Source organism: Anguilla rostrata, chromosome 13 (assembly GCF_018555375.3).
Source record: "Anguilla rostrata isolate EN2019 chromosome 13, ASM1855537v3, whole genome shotgun sequence".
In the NCBI taxonomy this organism is placed as follows: domain Eukaryota; kingdom Metazoa; phylum Chordata; class Actinopteri; order Anguilliformes; family Anguillidae; genus Anguilla; species Anguilla rostrata.
The window spans coordinates 33,336,523-33,355,674 of NC_057945.1; the positions used below are offsets into that span (position 1 = coordinate 33,336,523).

The 19,152-nt window shown below is 49.6% G+C and overlaps 1 protein-coding gene across 1 annotated transcript; it reads left to right on the top strand.

Moving 5' to 3' along the window:
* The first annotated feature begins 7,998 nt into the window (after positions 1–7,998).
* Positions 7,999–16,372, top strand: LOC135238363 (uncharacterized). The gene is made up of 5 exons (XM_064306151.1): positions 7,999–8,392; positions 9,985–10,211; positions 10,474–10,570; positions 12,768–12,863; positions 13,036–16,372. The coding sequence occupies exons 1-5, from the start codon at positions 8,348–8,350 to the stop codon at positions 14,503–14,505; spliced, it is 1,935 nt and encodes a 644-aa protein (XP_064162221.1). The 5' UTR covers positions 7,999–8,347; the 3' UTR covers positions 14,506–16,372.
* The last annotated feature ends 2,780 nt before the right edge of the window (positions 16,373–19,152 follow it).

Below are 19,152 nucleotides of genomic sequence, written 5' to 3' on the forward strand. Positions count from 1 at the left end.
AGTATGGGTGGGTGTGTAGTCAGCACTAGCGGTCTGCTCTCTCTCTCTCTCTCTCTCTCTCTGTCTCACACACATACACACACACACACACACACACACTCACACACCCACACAGAGTTAATTAAGCTTCTATTGCAGTACTCCTCGGGCAAGCTGGCTACAGGTGGTTTTGGCTGCTGTTCACAAAACTGTGGTGGGGAGATGTAATATGCATGAGTCATATTTTAGCTGGCAGAAGTTTGCTATCTATCTAGATGATTAACTACATGTACTGTCTTGCATTTAATGAATCCTCACTACTACCAGACTTTGTAGACTGGCAGTAGTGATGGTATTACCTACAACTTGTTACAAGCACAAGTTGTTTACAAAAGTAGACAGCATGGCTACTAATTACAGCTAAAATTGCTTGGCCAATATAGTGTTTGCTTGCAACTTAATGTTAATTTAACCAAACAGATTGATTGCACCTAGCATATTTAGCATGTAAGCTCACTATATAGCAAATACAAAGTTAGTTCAATTCTTAACTAAAGTATTTTTATTGATCAGTAAAAATACATCAGCAAACTCACTAAATGTTATGCAGTTGTACTATCTGTGTCATTAACTCATGTGTTACAATATAGACTTTGACAGACTGAATACAGTGTAAATTACTCTGGATATGTTCAACTCTTAAAGGGTTGTAATGTATAATTAGCACTAGCCTTCTCTCTCTTTCTCTATCTCTCTTTCTCATGCACTCTCTCTCTTTCTCTCTCTCCCTCTCTCACACACACGCACACATACGCATGCACGCACACACACACACACACACGTACACACGTACACACACGCGCACACACGTACACAAACACATACACGCACACACGCACACAAGTACACGCACACACGTAGACACACACACATGCACGCGCACTCACACACATACTCAAACACACACCACATACGCATGCACTTACACACACGTACACGCACACACGTACACAGACTCATGAACGCACGCACACACAAACACACACACACATGCACACACACACACACACACACACACACACAGCTAATTATGCTTCTTTTGCAGCACTCCTCAGCCTTAACACACTGAAGCCCAACCGTGCATTGTTGACTTTTGTTTCAGTTCGCCTATCGTTATTGTTTTTACTATCACAGTTACTTTGCGGGCGCTATTTTGATTTGTTTCATGGAGCCGCGCTTTAGCGAATGGCTACCTCGAAAGGCTGAGAAAGAATTAGGATGTTTATAATCAGGCTGACGCCATTGGAACTGACAGCGTCTTCGTCTCTGACTGGCGGTCTGCCTGTCTGTCCGCCTGTCTGTCCGTTTGTGCTCTCGCCTTGTTAGCGGCGAGATGTGGGCAGGACCCGACGGGAACGGAGGCCGGGCGACGAAGAGGAGAGGATGAGGAGGGGAAAGGGAGGGAAGGTCAGACGCTGGGTCGCTGAGCTGGAAGTAAGCGCTGCTCGGCAGGGCAAGGCTGAATGAGTGAGCATTTCATCGGCACCGCACACCGAGTGCCCAGCCGACGATTCCCTCCTCCTTTCAGAATGCCAGACTGCCTTTCCATCTTTATTTTTCGAATATGGATACAAATAATTTCCAGTAACTGTGTTACGTGGGGATCTTAATGTTGTGAACTTAACAGCGTCTCTCAGATTCGCAGAGGCCAATTCGTATTTCCTTGCACCAAGCATCATCTTCAGAGGCTTATCTCTTTTTTATTTTTCAAATTTCAAACGTACAATCCATTATTTAGAACAGCATGCAAGCAAAGCTTTTTATACCAGAGAGCAACAGGAAAGTGACACAGCCATGCACAACACAGTCCACTGAGTGTGTAACCGTATGTTCTGGAAGTGGGAGTGAATCCAGTATGCACTGTTGCTATGCACCAAATTGTCTCGGTAAATATCTTGTACATTTAATAATTCACTTTAGGACAAATGTTTTTCCCGAGCAAATCACTAATGAATCTAGGCTAGCTACACTTGACCACAGCAAACAACTACCACAGATCAGACACTTACATCTCAGGCAAATAAGTAGTGATAAACACTATCTAAACATGCAGCCATCTTAAACAGTGAGTATGGTTTAATAAATCTCTGATAACAGTAAAAAAAGAAGAGAGATTTTGTCAAACATTGGTGAATGGATGGGTGCATGTGGGCACTGCTGCCTAATTCCGTTAGGGTTAAGAAACAGCCCAAAAGGTGTGAGAGTCATTTTCACGTGGGCAGCTGTTGGCTGATAGTGGTCACTTGTTGTAGGCTCCAGTGGACTTCTGTGGGCAGACATGAGAGCGAGAGATAGCAGATCTGAGCTTTCAGTTATACTCGTTATGTTATTGCTCTTATGAAAGATGAATGAAATCAGTCAAACTGGCATGAGTCTTACACCAGCATTTGTTCTTCCAGCCCACTCCTTGGACACTCAAGAGGCCCTCATACAGCACACAGCCTGACAGAAACCTCTACTTTCAGGAACAACATGTAACTGTATCCTCCCTCTTTCAGGAAATGTTCTCCATCCCTCAAAATCAACTTAATGAGCATCCTAGATTGGATACTCACATCAAGATCAGTGAGGTGATCCTGGTAGGAACAGCCAAGCTGTTACCTGAAGCACATCAGGCTCATCGCCATTGCCGTCAGCCACGCAAATACGGATACAGTCAGGCCATGGACGTCAGGGTTGTATCCAAACCCAAAGATAAATGCACTGTACACAGATGAGGAGAACAGGAATGGGCTGCAGTGACTGCAGAAACACACTGCATTGGAATGGAGGTCGCTCTGGGGAACAGGGAGAAACCACCCTCTGCCTGCGTCAGCCAGTCAGCACATTTCCCATACCTGTCCGACACCGGGGGAACACAGAGGATTTCTTTAATCGGTCCCAAAGAGACTTTGACTGGGCGCAGTAAAGGGCCTGATTGCCCCGGCGCATTAGCCTACTTTGTAATCTGTTGTGAGCTTCCTGTGTTAACGATATCCGGGATAATTAAGGACCCGTTCCAGGATGCAGAGGCATGTTGCGCGTGTTCTGTTTGCTGTTTTAGGCACGGGGGCAGATTTAGCTGTGATTCGGTACCTGGAACGCCGGACTGGCCGGGGAGGAGAACGGGCTCTAAACGCGCGCGCTTTGATTCTGTTCGTCCCAGTCGGGGCCACGTACCGTCGATTTAAGGAACCGTTCGTCACGCTGTCCTCCCAGTCGGCAGCACGGCACTCGCAGGCGGCTACAGGTCACGGTGTTTGCAGCGATCAGCAGAATAAGTCGCTTACCGTCACGCTGACGGAATGTGCACGTGTCCTTTTTTTTTTTTTTGGCCGGTCGTATGATTTAAACATGTAATTCAATCAATTGCAACTAACGCGGCACGGGACACTCATAAGACCCGACAGCAAATGCTAGCTGCTTGGTTAGCGGGTGTCTGCGCGTTCTGCACGTGTCGCAGGCCTGCGTTCGCCTGCCCGTATGTGAATGCACAGGTCCCGACGTGGCGGTCGCAGGGCACCGCGTTCAGCAGTGGGCAGCTGTTCGCTGATCCCCTAGCGAGAAAAGCATCCGCACGCCAGTCTTGTGAGAACGGCGTCCACTGCCCCCCGCTGCCCACCGTTTCTGTCACATACAGTACACGGCCGTGGTCACGGGAGCCCCTCTAACTCCTACCCCGCTCTTCGCCGGCACGACGATCTGATCTTCCCGAACGCGCGCTGACACACGCTCCTCAAACACCTTTCGCAGCGGCGTCCCACGCGCCCTCGCTCACTCCCGCGCGTGCTGCTCAGAGCCGATGCATAGCGCGCCGAGCTGGGCGAGCCGCGCGGCTTTTAATAGCACCGGCGGCTAAAACCGCGCGCCACCGCCGCCACCGCGCTCAACAGGAAACGCACAACGGGTTCCCTTCCCCTTCCACCGCCAGCAAACAGGGGGTTAAACCTTCCCCTGGTTCTCTCCTCACGCTCCATTTTAATTCCTCATGTTTTATTCATGCGCTGTTTCCCTCCGTCTCCCAGCTGCACGTGAAGTGCCCCCCCCCCTTCATACTGAAAATAAAGGAAGGCTACTGCATCCCATTCCTAGTGCAATTTTTATGCGCATGACTGTCTTTCATCAAATAAAATTGACTGGCTTTTTTTAACTTTACGTTATAGACACACCATTCATAATTGGCATTAGGAAAAAAAACATTTTTTTTTCTTCCCGCAAATATAAAATATAAGTTAGTAAAACAAATCATTAGATCCAACCAGATGTTAAAATTTCAATTGGTAATACAGCACTAAGGTACACTGGTCTTTGGGCGAGGAAGCAGGTCAGCTGTGTGTGTGTGTGTGTGTGTGTGTGTGCGTGTGTGTGTGTGAAGGAGGCGGGGGGGGGGGGGTCTCAAAGAAGCTCCAGGAAAGTGTAAAGCTTAGTTGTCACTTGAAGACTCCTGAAAGGAAGCACAAAAAAGCTATTTTTTGTGCTGACTTATTATAGGTCCATGTGGCATTACTGGTTACAAAGTAGCTAGATATCAGGAATGAAGCGTCTTCAGTGGGATGTGCACTGGAGGAGTGGAGGATGTAAATGGATGCACCTACAGCAGCCCAAACAAAATACAAGGGAGGCCTACATTAATAAAACAAAGGAGCTATTTATAGTCTGAATGAACTACGTATATTCTTTACTTAACTACAATCCAAGCAGCAAAGGTTTGTGGCTTGACCACATTTCTATTCTCAGTATTGTGCTGTTCCGCAGGGTCCATATCTTGTTTCTGTTATTCTGCTGTGTGTGTATGCAATGCCTTTTATGTATATGATGTGTTTGTCCGTATTTAAATTTATTTATGTGGGGGAGGGGGGGCAATCAATTCTGGGTATTAACTCTGCAACAAACAATTCATTTTGAGAGCATTATTTTACATTTTAGTTGTCATATATATTACATGCTGTACATTTAGTCAGTAATTATTGATACATCAGTTTTTTAAACTGTTTCCGTTTAGTTTTTAAAGTAATCCACCACCTTCGTTCTTTACCATATTTGCAGTTGCATTTTCTCCTCTCTTTAGTGAGAGAAGTAGTGTCCCAGGTGAGGAAATCAACACACCAAACTACAGTAGAATGCTGACACTGGACAGGAACAGTCATAACCTCAGGGTAGCAACAAGAAGCTCTGAAAATCGGCCATATCCTTTTTTCCCCCTTGTGTTTCTGGACTCACATTGAGCAGCAGATGCAATAATAAGAATAATAAAACTTGTGCAAAGGAGAGAGCGAAATATTAAACAATCTCCAGCTTCTGAAGCCAAAGAGCAACCGTGGAGCTGAATATTAATTACTCTCCAGTTGGACAACTGTCATCGTGGTTTTCATGAGGACGGGGCCAAGGCAGACAAATCCTGCTGTGCTCCCATCTTTTTGAACCTCACACCTTCTCTTTCTCTCCCTCTCCCTCTCTTTCTCTCTATTATCCTTATATACACAGTTAACAATAGCACGCTTAGCCTGGTATCCCAGATCGCTGATGAATAGATGGGAATGCACATTTTTTCAGCCTTTTCATCTGAAACACAATTCTAAAAAAGAGAAAAAAAAAAATATATAAATAATAATAGCCCTGTCTTTTGCTCTGGGAACTGGGATTGACCATTTTGCCAATAGCAATCATGCTTCATTTGGGTCGGAGATTAGCTGGCATAGAAAGTGGCTGCATTTTGTGACCTGTGACCTGGACTGAGCTTCCTGGAGAGCGATTACGGTAATAATAGCACAACAGGGCCCGGTTCTTTGTGCTGCAATGGGGGCTGTGATGGGATATCTGAAGCGCAGGTGTGTGGACGCTGATGACCCAGAGGTGCCTGCACGAATGACGCGTCTCCTCGGGGCTGGACAGTGGGATCGGAGGAGGCAGCTGGTCCTTTCAGCTGGGCAGGTCATTCATTCCATTGGACTGATGCTGAATCGCGTGTGTAATTGCAGTATGTGTGGGGTGTGGGACGTTGAGAATGTGCGTCCAGCGTGTGCATGTGTGTGTGTGTATGTGTGTGTGGAGGGGGGGGGAGAGACAGACAGACAGAGAAAGACGGACAGAGATGGGGAGATGGGGAGAGAGAGAAAAGATTTCACCATGGTGTTTGTGTATGCACAACATATGCATGAATATGTGCGTGAAGGAGAGAGAGAGAGGATTGTATGGCAGTGTGTAGGGGGAAGAGAGAGAGGGAATTGTTTGGTTATGTGTAGGGGGGGGGAGAGAGAGGATTGTTTGGGAGTGTGTATCAGCTGTCTCTAGCACGTGCCTCTCTGGTCCTCGTGTTCCACTCTCTCTGCTCTACTGCACACCCACCCACTGTCCTACATACAGTACATACCTGACTACTGCACACACACACACGCACGCACACACACAATTCACATCAATCCCACAATCTGTACGCTAATGATGTTCATAACCGCACTACATAATTGGCATCAATCATATGAATGTACGCCCTAAAAATGCCAATTAACTCTATTTAATTCACATCATTCAGATCAACACAGACGGACACAGGCACACATACGCACTCCACAATTCACATCAATCTTGTGTGTACACTAAATGTACACTTTCACATCACATAAGATATGTTTATAGCACGCATCTGACATACACTGAGCTTGACGAAGATTAGACTGAACATTGATAGTTGGGATATATACATATTAAGAAATCATATATATTATCTGGCTTCCCGTAGTTAGACAGCCATTTTACCAAGACTGAGTGGCTTTTCTCTGCCTTGTGCAGCTCTGATTTTTCATCTCCGAAAGATGGACAGACTAAAATCAGCAACGGGCAGAGAGAAGGAGTGCACACACATGCTGCACTCTAGAGGCTGTACATGAGCACCCAAACACACACACACACACACGCATGCATGTACACACACACGCACACACACACACACACACACACACACACACACACACAAATACACAGCTTATGCTCACCTACAACTCGAATGCAAGGAAGCAAGCTGATTCATATAGCCTGAGCAATTGATTGATGGAAGGCAGGGATTTCAACACAAACAGAGGACCACATGCATCCACCCACATATGTGCGCACGCCCAGGGAGAGGCAGACAGCTGTGAGATCCCCACAGCCTTCCTCCATAACGGTCTGCAGAGTTACAGAATAAGACGACCAGCAAACCAGGCAACAGCGCGCACACACACACGTAAACACACAGACACACACACAGACACACACACACATGCACACACATACATACACATACACGCACACACACACACATGCACACGCACACACACACACACACACACGCACACACAGGCACACACACGCACACACACACAAACCGGCAGCATGCATTTAGGTACAGTGTGTGCTTGCTGAGGACGGCGTTTAGTCCGTGTGTGTTCCATAATCGAGCGTGCCACTGAGTGGGCGGGCGCACAGCCCTGATTGCTTGCAGGTTGACATGTTGTCCTCCTGCTCCAACATTTGGAGAAACACACAGATTCTCTTCCCAAGGTGTGAAATTTGAGTGACGGGGAGAAAATGAGAGAGAGCAGCGAAAGAGAGAAAAGGCACAGAGAGGATAGAGAGTCTTTGGGGGGGAGGGGGTGAGTATGGAAGGTGGATAGTTACGGAGTAATGAGAGCAAGGGAATTAGAGAGGGGGGGATGGTCAGAGGAAGGAGAAGAGGAAAACAGTTTAAGACTAAATAAATAAGAATCTCCCTCCTTCCATGGAGAGTCATCACATACTATTATTCCTTTATCAAACCCAAGCTGTGAAGGGCAGCCCTCCTTCTCCCTGTCTGATCGTGGGATTGGCTGGGCGGCATTAGCTATTGACCAATGAGATGAGAGACAGGAGGTAGTTGAGGTTGGGGGGGGGTGGGTGCTCCAGCAGGGCTACTATATGCATGAGCAGGGAGGCTGGAGGGGGGGTGGAGCTACAGAGAGAAGGAGAGAGAGGGAAGGAGGGAGGGAGAGCGAGAGCGAGCGAGAGGCAGAGAGAGAGAGAGAGAGAAAGGAAAGGAGAGAGCGGCTGAGCAGATTCCTCAGCACTGTCACATCCGCGCGGACCAGCCTGCCTGCTCAGGGAGCGCCGCCATCGCCCCTCTGCGTCGCACCGCCGTCGTGCCAGCGCGCCCCTCTTTCTACCCCCCGGCCTGCCCCCCCCCCCAACCCCCCCACCACGGCTCTCCGGGCTCCTTCCTCCTCCTCCTCCTCCTCCTCCTCTCCTCCTCTCCTTCCTCGGATTCCTCCTGCGAGCGGACCGCTGCGGACGCGCCGTTCCGTCTGCCGGCGAGGGGATGGGCTGCCGCCACTCCGGGCCGTGGTTGGAAGATGGAACGGGGGTGAGTGTGCGCTCGCCGAGCGTGTGGGCAGGAGCGGGCGTGGGTGCGTGCCCGCACACCTATCGCTCACGCACCGGGGCACGGGGGTGACAACACACACACTCGCACACACTCGCGGTACGCAGGCAACGCAAGGAACTGCACAGGCTGTCCGAAGGGGTGTCTGATGTGGCTGGGGGGTACATGTGCGCGTGGGTTGGCTCCTGCATGTCCGCTGCATCCTCGGGCGTGTTTGGCGTGTGTGGGTCCAAACGAACGTGTGTTCGGTGCCGGAGGCGCCTGGAGGAGACGGGCCCAGGCTCAGCTCTTTCCCCCCGCTGTCTGTGAGGGGGGTTCAGCGCCTCGCTGGTGGGGAACGGGGATCCAGGGCTGTCACAGCACCGAACTGTGCTCCCAAATTCCCCCCCTCAAAAAATGTCCTTTCTCTGGAGAGAAGCAGCTCTCCGACTTACGGTTCTTGATGCGCAGCGATTACGTTAAATGTCCAAAAAAAAAGAAAAGAAAAAAAGCAGTGCGCGCGTATGCGTTCTACAGATGTGGTTGCTAAGCAAACGTGGTTATACAACAGCATGAAAAAAAAAAAGGAGTCTGAGCTTCTGCTGTCAGGCATTTCTGTGCGGCGTCAACAACGGAGACGCAAGAAAAACACCACTTGAACAAAATGGTGAAAGCGCAGTCGAACAACTCCTTCACCACACTCGACCGAGGCTGTTAGCGTAGCGGGCGTCGTGGCGCTAGCGCGGCGCCGCGGCCGTGCCGAGCCTGCGAGCGGGGAGAGAGAGGACCGCGCGTTCGCTCTGCGCTCGGCGCGGCTTTCCTGTGCTGGTGGAGTGGGAGGGCGGGACGCGTTCCAGGTGAGGAGGCAGAAGGGTCGCACGCAGTCACACTTACTCATTCGACAGACTCCTTCTCCTCCAAGCGTTCCTGTCAGAAAAAACCCAAAACTCTGGAGCCGCTCTGTCCTCACACCAGAGCATGCACACGGGCTGAAGTGAAGGGGGAAACCAGGAGCACCCGGGCTCTCCCCTTCCCTAATGGGGACTTAGACTCAGCCCTGTTTATATAGATAGCCATACACAGAGGTAGTGGATACATGCATATCTGGTGAGCTCTCTCTACCTCCCTCTCTCCCTCCCTTCCTTCTTCTCTCTCTCTCTCAAAAATGCCACGCTCACTCATCCAAGGATGAAATGCAGTGTCCAAGGGGCATGCATCACTATTGTGTGTGCGTGTGTGTGTGTGTGTGTGTGTGTGTATGTGTGTGTCAGTGAGTGAGCGAGTGAGCGAGCTAAAAAAAAATGGTATTTATCCAGTTGTCTGCTTGGATCATTATCAGAGGACAGTGTGGCGGAAGAATCTTCCTTTGTCACACCGCTGGGATTTTATTTAGTTCAATGCAGACCTCCATCCCTCCTCACACAGAGTGATGTCAGGCATGAGAATCAGATGGAAGAAGGATGTCCCCACTAACACAGGAAGCTGGTACAACGTTGCAGCAATGTTCCCACTACACGTTAGAGAATCCTCTGTGTGCCTGGGCTGAAAATCCACTCCCTTAGCGACACGCTTTCTCTGCCCGTGTGCGTCGACAGGTCAGCGGGCCGGACCTCTGCCACGGCAGCCAACGAGAGGCACTTCGGATCCTGAGCACCTACGAGCAGCCAATCACGTTGCAGGTAGAGGGCCAGCGGGCGCAGCAGCGGGGCGCACAGCTCCGGACCTCGGACTGCAGCACGCAGACGGACCGGCTGTGGGAGGGCGTCAGAGGCCTGGGGGTCACCGCGGGGTCAGCGTCCAGGATCAACACCCACACCGACAAGTAAGGGGTCACGTGTGCGGGGGTGTTTTTAGGCGTTTGGAGTGTTTTTTTTGTTTTTTTTTTAACGCTCCCCGAGGCGCTGGGGTTGCTCTCGCGTTGCCTGTGTGCAGTACATGGCAGTAACCAAGGCAACGATCAAATTTTGGATCGACGTTCAGTCTATCCAGATTCGTGCTGCACTGCTCGCTGCCTAAGCCAATCGGATGCATTTCGCCAGCACTGTCAAATGAAACGAAGGCATTAACGAGGATCTCCTCCCCAGGCCCTATCGCAGTCACATGACCCTGCCCCGCGACACCTGCGCAGCATCCGAATACCATCCCAGCATGCACTACGGAATGGAGAACATGGTATATAAAGTAAGTCTTTCTAACGCCGTCGATGTCATTAACACGGTGCTGCTCCAGACCTGCATTTTATCCATCCACTCCAAGGCAACATTTTACATGGGAAGTTCTCTGTGGACTGACCGACCTGTTGCACTTCCAGTCTTGCGTTGTCGGTGGATTGTGATGAAGTTTCTCTTAGCTGAACAAATCAAAATGTCTTTTTTGCCAAGTGAGGTAGTAAACCATTTGGAGAGCAGATAACTGGAAATAAGGGTCTTTGACTTGCATAAGAGCCAGCTGAGAGGCAGTGGTTGGGAGGATTGGGAAGCTGTAGATAAGGGCTCAACTCCAGCCCTCCAGCCCTTGATAACTGGAGGGCTTTGGCTTTTTGATTGCAGACATTGTTGAAATAGGGAAGCACAGTTTCCTGTGTGTCCAAGGCCAGGGAGAGCAGGCAGTGTGTGGAGACAGGTGCTGGTGACATTCCTCACCTGCTGTGGTTTACGTAGCACCAAGATGCGCACACACACACACACGTGCATGCGCACACACATACAAACACACACACATATGCATTGCACGCTCACATACACACGCACCGCACACACACATGTACGCACACACACAAACACACACGCATGCACATACAGACACACGCACACACACACGCATGCACATACACACACACACACACACACAAACACAGAGCACATGTGCCCAGTGGGCGGCAGCACAGTCAGGTTTTAATGAAATCCCTCTTTGAGAGCGCGAGAAAGTGCGGCATAAAAATCAAGCAAGAAAAACAGAAAATAATCATTCCCCCACAGAATTTAACCGCTTCTTGTACAAGTCATGGAAATCTGAAGTCTGCATTTATTCCCTGATCGTTTGTGTTCTGCCAGCACTGGTGACAGATATAACAAGACAGGAATTCATATCTGCAATCTTGATGGGAAACTGATTGGCTTCAGCCAAACTCTTCACTGTACTGTGAAATATTGCAGAACGTGTGCCTATCATGATTTAATGAGTGCTTGCAATACACTATTCAACAGTTATAGATACGTTTCTGCTTTGATACTGCTTATGGCTATAGCCATGTGAAGACTGTCACAGAACATTTTCAGATAAAAGTACAATGGGTCTCTGTCAGGGGAAGAGCTAAAACTAGACTGAAGCAAAACATCTCACATATTGTTTCAGGAAGCTGTGATATATCTGTAATGATTCTTGGTCTCAAACACAATAGATATTTAAGTAGCAACTAATATATCTAAAAATGCTCATTTTTATCACTTAAAATGACAGTATATATATATATATATATATATATCTCTGTTTTTTGGGTTTTGAGTTTTTCAGTTGTATGGATTTATTTATCTAAGTTATTTAAAGATAATTCTCAGGTTGGCTGGATTTCACCATTGCACCCATCTGGCTAGCTAATATAAAAATGAGACAAAGGGCTGAAGGATTGAAATATTGCTGTGCCCGGAACCTGAATACCAACTGCCACAAAACACAACAGGTTCAGGCTCGCTTCATATAAAAACTGAACCAAATCTCAGTTATTACGCAGAGGCGGACGGCATTTATTTCGGATGATTTTGGAAGGGGGGCAGCCTTTTTTTTTTTTTTCGTTGAGTCATTTCACATTTGGCACCGGAGACGCACGCGTCCCGGGGCATTACGTAGGTGAGGAGCGAGGCGCGAGGTCAGCTGGTCGCGCCGGCGCGGAAGGACGCCGGCGCTCGCGTGCGCTCCACTGAGCTGACAGAGCATGTGACCATGTGATCGCGAGGAGACGAGCTCACAGCTGCCACTGGAAAATTTCAAACCCGGAGAAAAAGAAAAAAAAAAGGAAGTCATTTGGTTTCATAATGGTTAATGTAGGGTGACCACACAGTGGATTTCCAAAAAAGGGGATAATGGGTTGGGAGGCGTTACGAACATAGTACTAGGCTATTTGTTTGTTTATATACAGTCTATAGAATGAGCAAAACTTAACCAGACATTTTTAGGAATTTAGAAATCCCGCCTGGACAGATATATTCAGTCCAAAAAAGAAATGTTTGGGAAAAAGATAATTTTTCTTTTCTTACAATCCCACCTGCTCAGCAGAGGTTTAACAAACAAACGCCATCAATTCACCCTGTGAATCCACATTCAACAATGTGAAAATTGCTCTTAATCTGTACCAGCCTAAACAGTCTTCTTCCTAATTTAGAACCCAGGGCTGGCCAGCTGTATGCCCCAAGGACAGAGCTGTTTGATTGGATGCTGCAACACAAACGTGGAGGAGCCCGGAAGCTTCTTGAGCCAGGTAGAGGAACCGGTGGCACAACGCCGCACATCACACTCTCTCATAAGCAGGGCACGGCTTAGACATTAAAAGATTTAGCTAAAGAGAGGACCTGGAACCAAACTGTCCACAGCAGTCTGTGGTGCATGTGGGTTGAGCACAATGGTAAAAGCTGTCTTCTGTTGTGTTGCAGACAGAAGATGAGGACTTCGTAACGGAGAGGCCAATGGGTTACTTACCTCTCATGCACGAGCTGGACAGTGGCCTGGGCTGGACGGACGGCAGCCTCCACCAGGGGGAGCTGTCGGGGCTGGAGACGGAGGAGGGCGTGGAGGAGCGCACCAGCCGGGGCGGTTCCCCCTCCTCCGAATCCTTCATCTCCTCCGAGCTGAGCGACTCCGGCTTCTACAGCGTCAGCACCGGGGAGTTCCGCCGCTTCCAGAAGCTTCTGGAGAGGAGGATCCGCCTGTACCGGGCCCGGGCGCTCGCCCCAGGGGAGCAGCGGGACGGGCCCAAGGGCCGCAGGGAGCTGGAGTCCATCCCCGAGGCGCTGACCCTCCAGCCGCAGAGCGCGCGCCCGCCGAGGCCCGCCGGGGCGCACAGGTGCACCATGGGAACGTCGGCGGTGCAGTTCCGCAGGGCCGGGAGCCCCTGCCTCAGCCGCTGCAGCTCCAGCACGGGCTCGCTCTTCCGCCTCCACCCGGGGACCTCCAGCTGCAGTACGCCCTCCTGCCAGAGGAGGGCGATGATGCTGCAGCGGAACCCCACGGCAGGCTTCCTGAGGAGGAGCCACACGCTGCACCGCTCCGCCCCGCACGCGCTGGAGAGGCGGCGGGCGAGCCACCCGGCGTCGCCCGACTACTGCAGCACGGCGCTGCACCGCGGCCGGAGGCTGGCCGCCGAGCTCCCCGGCGCGAAGGAGCCGGTCCGGAAGCGCGGGGCGAGCGCCGACGTCAGGACCAGCCCCGCGCTGCGAGGAGCGGCCGAGGACCCCCGCGGAGTTTCGTCCGGGGAGCACTGCTGCGGCGGCGGCGGCGGCGGCGGCAGGCTGGGCGACGCGAAGCCGGGGCGGGGCTTCGGCGGTCAGGACGTGGCCGAGAGGCACGGGAGCGGGGCGAGGGAGCGGGAGAAGCGCTTCCACACGCTCGGCCACTCGCAGGACATCCACGAGACCTGGCCCAAGCCGGCCAACCGCTGCTGCCAGGGCCGCGGCGGCCTGTACAGCACGCTGGACAACCACTGCCCCGGCTCCCAGAGGGACCCGCCCGGCAACCCGCGCGCCCTGCGCCACCAGCTGCTGAAGGAGCGCGCCTCGCGGCTGGCGGACGAGCGCGGCGGCATGACCACGGACGAGGAGTCGCACGGCGAGGTCAAGACGGGCCGCTACTGGAACAAGACGGAGCGGCGGCAGCACATGCTGCTGGCCCGCGAGCAGCGGCTGCAGGAGCAGCAGGCCCGGGGGGTGCCCTGCGCCGGCGGGGCGGAGGCCCGCTACGGCAGCGCCGTCCTGGAGCTCAGCCACAGGAAGCTGAGCCGCCTGCGCAACCGCAAGCTGCTGGACAACTGGACCACCGTGGAGGAGCTGCTGACCCACGGCACCCGGCTGGGCAGCACCGAGGAGATCCTGTGCCCCAGCTCGCTGCTCTCCGTCACCACCGTATAGCCCCGCCGAGTGCGTGAGTGTGCGCGTGCGTGCGTGTGTGTGAGTGTGTACGTGTGGGTGTGTGTGTGTGTGCGTTTACATGCGCGTGTGTACATGTGTGGGTGTGTGTGTGTGTGTGTGCATTTGTCTGCACGCGTGTGCATGTGTGAGCGTATGTGTGCGTGTACACGTGTACGTATGTGTGCATTTACATGTGCGCGTGTGTGTATGTGTGTGTGCGTATGTGTGAGTGCGTGTGTGTGTGTGTGTGTGCGCGCATGTCTGTCTGCACGCCTGTGCTTTTTCCATCAGGTGTGGCTACCTCCTGCTCTTGGTGTTTCGATGTGTTTACAGACACAGTTTTAATTCTAACGTTATCTCTGCCGCTGTAAATTTTTTCTGTAAATGGTGGGAAGTCCGATGATTGTTGAACGCCAGTGGATTCTCTTTCAGTGTGAAGGACTGAGGTGGAATCACAGCTTTCTAAAGCGGTCACTTGAGCCGTCAGTCAGCGTGACGACTGACGGACCGGTGTCATGACGCTGTGGTGACTTTTTTTACTCAGAAAATGTCCAATAGGACAGTGGAATTTTCAGTAGTCAGAATTGTTTATAATTCAGAAATGCGTCAATGCGATCAGGTTGATGATATTTGACATTGTTTTGAAATAGAGCATCCAAAACCTTGTATTCGTATCAAGTTGGCTGTGATGTTGAACCACTTTCATAAATTTAGCCTTATTTATTTGTAACATATGTAAATTTCATTGGCCTTAAGAAGCCATTTTCCGATTTAATTTTTCACATAATAGCACCTCCTCTACTATCTTTAAGTAGTGTTTATCAATGACCAAACACCGACTAATGTAAATCCTTCCGTTAAGTTCAACACTTTATAATGAATTGTCACAGTGGCGAAGGTTCTTTACGAGTCATGACATCACTGCCAGTAACTTGAATATGATTGGATGTTGATCTGTCTGCACTGTATTGCCCTCTCCTGATCACTACAATAATCCCAGTTTCACAGAAGCTAATGTGATTAGTGAGGGGCTGTTTACATTTTCCGAGCTGCGTCGATAGCAGGAACATCTTAGGTCAGTTGCCTTTGCTTAAAAAGGGACGATTTCAAATAAGACTAGGATGTGAAAAAAAAAAAAAAAAAACCAGAACAGCACCAATTTCCTAACAGTCTGCTTGAAACTCAGGAAATTCTTTATAAGCGTGGGGTTAAAATAATGTACCCCCTGCGTACGGGACCTACGGTCTAGGAGACACCATTGACTACTTTCGGTGGCACTGAAACCCCAGCGTGTCACATTTTGCACTTTGCCGAGGGGTTCCTGTCCGTATTTAAGCTGGGCTCGCTAATTCAGAGCTCTCCCGCAGCACGTAGTTGACTACGGTATCCCCGAAACTCACGTCACGTGACCAACGGCATTAACTTTAGGGGCGTCCAGAAAGCCCTCGCTTTCTCCACCCCTCCCCCCCCCCCCACCAGGCGGCCGGTTCTCTCTTTCGAACGCGATCCCTCACGACACTTTTCCCTTTCACTGCCAGAGCTTATCGATATTTCTGTGCGCCGCGTCAAATGCTGCATGAGTCAAGCCTTCTGAGCGACGCGCGAAGGCAGGGGTCTGATGCCGCGCTCCGCGCCGCGTAAGGATCATTGTCACCAAAAATAGGCCGTCGAGTGAAAGCGGACCCCCCTGCGGCTTCCGGGGCACCGACGAAGCGCTCCACGGCTCCCGAGCACCACCCCCCGCTGATCCAGTCTGGTTCCTTTTGTCTGTGAAGTCACTCTTTTTGGATTGCTTGTTTCTACTTTTGACGATACCTTTGAATATAATGTACATGTGGCTGTAATAAAGACTACATTTTAATAGTGATACGGCGCTGGAGTGTCCGTTCATTCGCCCCACGGCGACTAAAAGCCTTTCGAAAGTCCGAGCTGTTAGACCACAAGGGCCAGGAAGGACACGAATCACTGGCGCATGTTCCTACTGCTGACAGTAACCTGTGGCGCCAAGTGAACAAGCAACTCGGCGTCCACAGACTTGGGATTTAGAGATTTTCAGTACAAACAGTAATAATGCCGATACTGTAAGAAAATGTAGACAATTTACACATATCTTCAAAGTGCGTATGAGAGGGATTAGAAACGAACGACACAAACGATCCTCGTTTGTGCTCATTTGGCCGTGTTTTTCCTCTGCCACTCAGGAAGGTAATACGAGGTCAAAATCTGCTCTGCACCCACTCTGTACCCACTCTGTACTAACCTTTACAACTAGGCATGCTTTTGTACCTGTATAATGGCCTAATGCCACTTAGCATTATAAGAAATACCCTAAGCAAAGACATATTTTATTATGATTATGATTATCATTAAGGGTAATAACAAATAAATTATATTAACAAAGGTTAATTTTTGCATTTCCATGTTCAGTAACCTATCCATAACTGGATTTACACAGGAAAAAGACGAACCCACAAACACCAGCCGGAGAGGCGAGAGGCACCGCTCCTTGCCGTAACCCACAGCCTATAAGCAATTAAGGAAGCTCTTTTGTTTTTTATCTCGAGGGTGTTAGAAGCTGTCATGCCGTAGTATAATTCTCAGAGAGCACTGGTGTAGTTGCAATGAAGTTTAGTGCTCTGTGCACAGTAGCTACTATTAGCTTAATTATCACTGACAGAACACAGGGATTTGCAAATTACACAATATACTCCAGCACGCATTGCTTACAGTCCTAGCGGGCTTATGTAATACTGGGCATAAAGCATTCTGATTTGATTATTATGAGCCCTGGCAGCTTAAAGGGTCTCAACATGTTTTCAGAATTATTACATTTGCTAATAACCATCACCGCTGATCACTGCACCCCTTCCTTTTGTAAAGGGGGAGCCTTCACAGGTACATCCACAACACACGCACGTCAAGAAGACTTTTATTTTTGCGTCGACGCTGAGAAACTGGCTTGTTGAGCTCTGAATTAAAATAGCTACGACCAACAGCTTGCACATGAATATTCACATCGCAGTTCCTCCCGGTACATCGCCGCTGGTTCTCTCCAGAGCCGCGACTCGAACGCTCTGTGTTAAGCACATCAGTTCCACGGGATTACATAAATACACACCATTACAGCCTGCCTCAACCACGTAGCGACGCGCTAATCGAGGCATAGCTCGACGTGAACGTCACTCAACCTCGCTGCCCTTTCTATAAAAGGTGACCACCCAGGTCTGGGGAATGAAGGAGCACCCCTGAAGTCAGACAGTCAGACAGTCAGTCAGTCAGCCAGACAGTCAGTCTGACAGTCAGTCAAGTCAGACAGTCAGCCGACAGCTCCAAGCTATGCTAAGGTAATACCATCTTGGAGCAGTGAATTTACATGAATGTAGAAAAAACCGCAAAATGGCAGCCCGGATAACATGTAGAGGGGCTAAACACAACATGACCGTGGCCTTCTGATAAACTGCGCCGCAAACATACAGTGCCAGCACAGTGCACTCCAAAACATGAACAGGCTCTTCTGAACGTTTTAAAACACCTGATTATGTAAATGTTTCAGCCATTAGAGGCAAACTGCTCATCCTGTCCCTGGTCACCAGGCATCTTTATTACTGCATTACACTAAATTATTTATTTGCTTCGTGGCCTTAGTCAGTATACATTTTTAACATACAGCCCACTTATACAGCTGCATACTTGCAGGAGTGATTCCGGATGAGTGCCTTTAAGAGCAGGGGACAGCCTCACCCGGTTCTAGAACGAGCCCAGTCGCTCGCCCACAACACTGACCGGCCCCAAAAACTAAAACTGAGGAAAAGAAGCAGAGACTTTAAAATGAGCAAAACGGCATTATTACTCAGGATACTCAACACGATCGCAATAATTTTCTTTTACGCGCTACACTCCTTCCCCTTAAGCACATTAATGTCTGTCACTTAAAGGATTACAGTATACCCATTTTGGACCACGTCAGCCTGTTTGCAAATATGCAGTAACACGGCTGTGATGTCATAATCCATGAATGCTGAATCATGACTTTGGCAGCAGTCAGATTAAATGGAAATGTTCACTTATTAGCTAGCTGGCTAAACGTACATAAAGGTAAAATTTAATCATGAGAAGTACATTCCCTCCAAAGTATAGCACATTTTCACCACGCCTGACAGTCTCATTGCATTCTGCTAAAGAATATGAGAACATTTTCTGCTATTCTAACTGAAATGGATAGAGATGCGTGATACCCAGCATTAGCTTCCCAATGCCATAATTCTAAGCTTTTCACTGACCAGAGAAAACATATCCAAATGGTTTTTCTTTTTTTTTTAAATCCTGTAGAGCTCTTTCTAGTGGCCATTTGCCAGAAGGATAGCATTTATATCCACCTAAATCATCTGGTAAACACAACGTACAAAACGAACTAAATGTCTGCTGCTTAGGTTCTCTAATGGTGAGCACCAAGAACATGTATGAAGTTAATCTAAATGGTTGCCCTCCAACCAGCAACAACCCTGCCACGCAAAGCTCATTTGAAAGCATCTACTCTCTGTTATTCTAAGCTTCAGTCCATCAAGCACGATGAAGCTCTTGATGTTATATTGAGTCACCAAAGAGCATGTGGTTGGTTTGGCACACTACACTCTACACTACACTTAT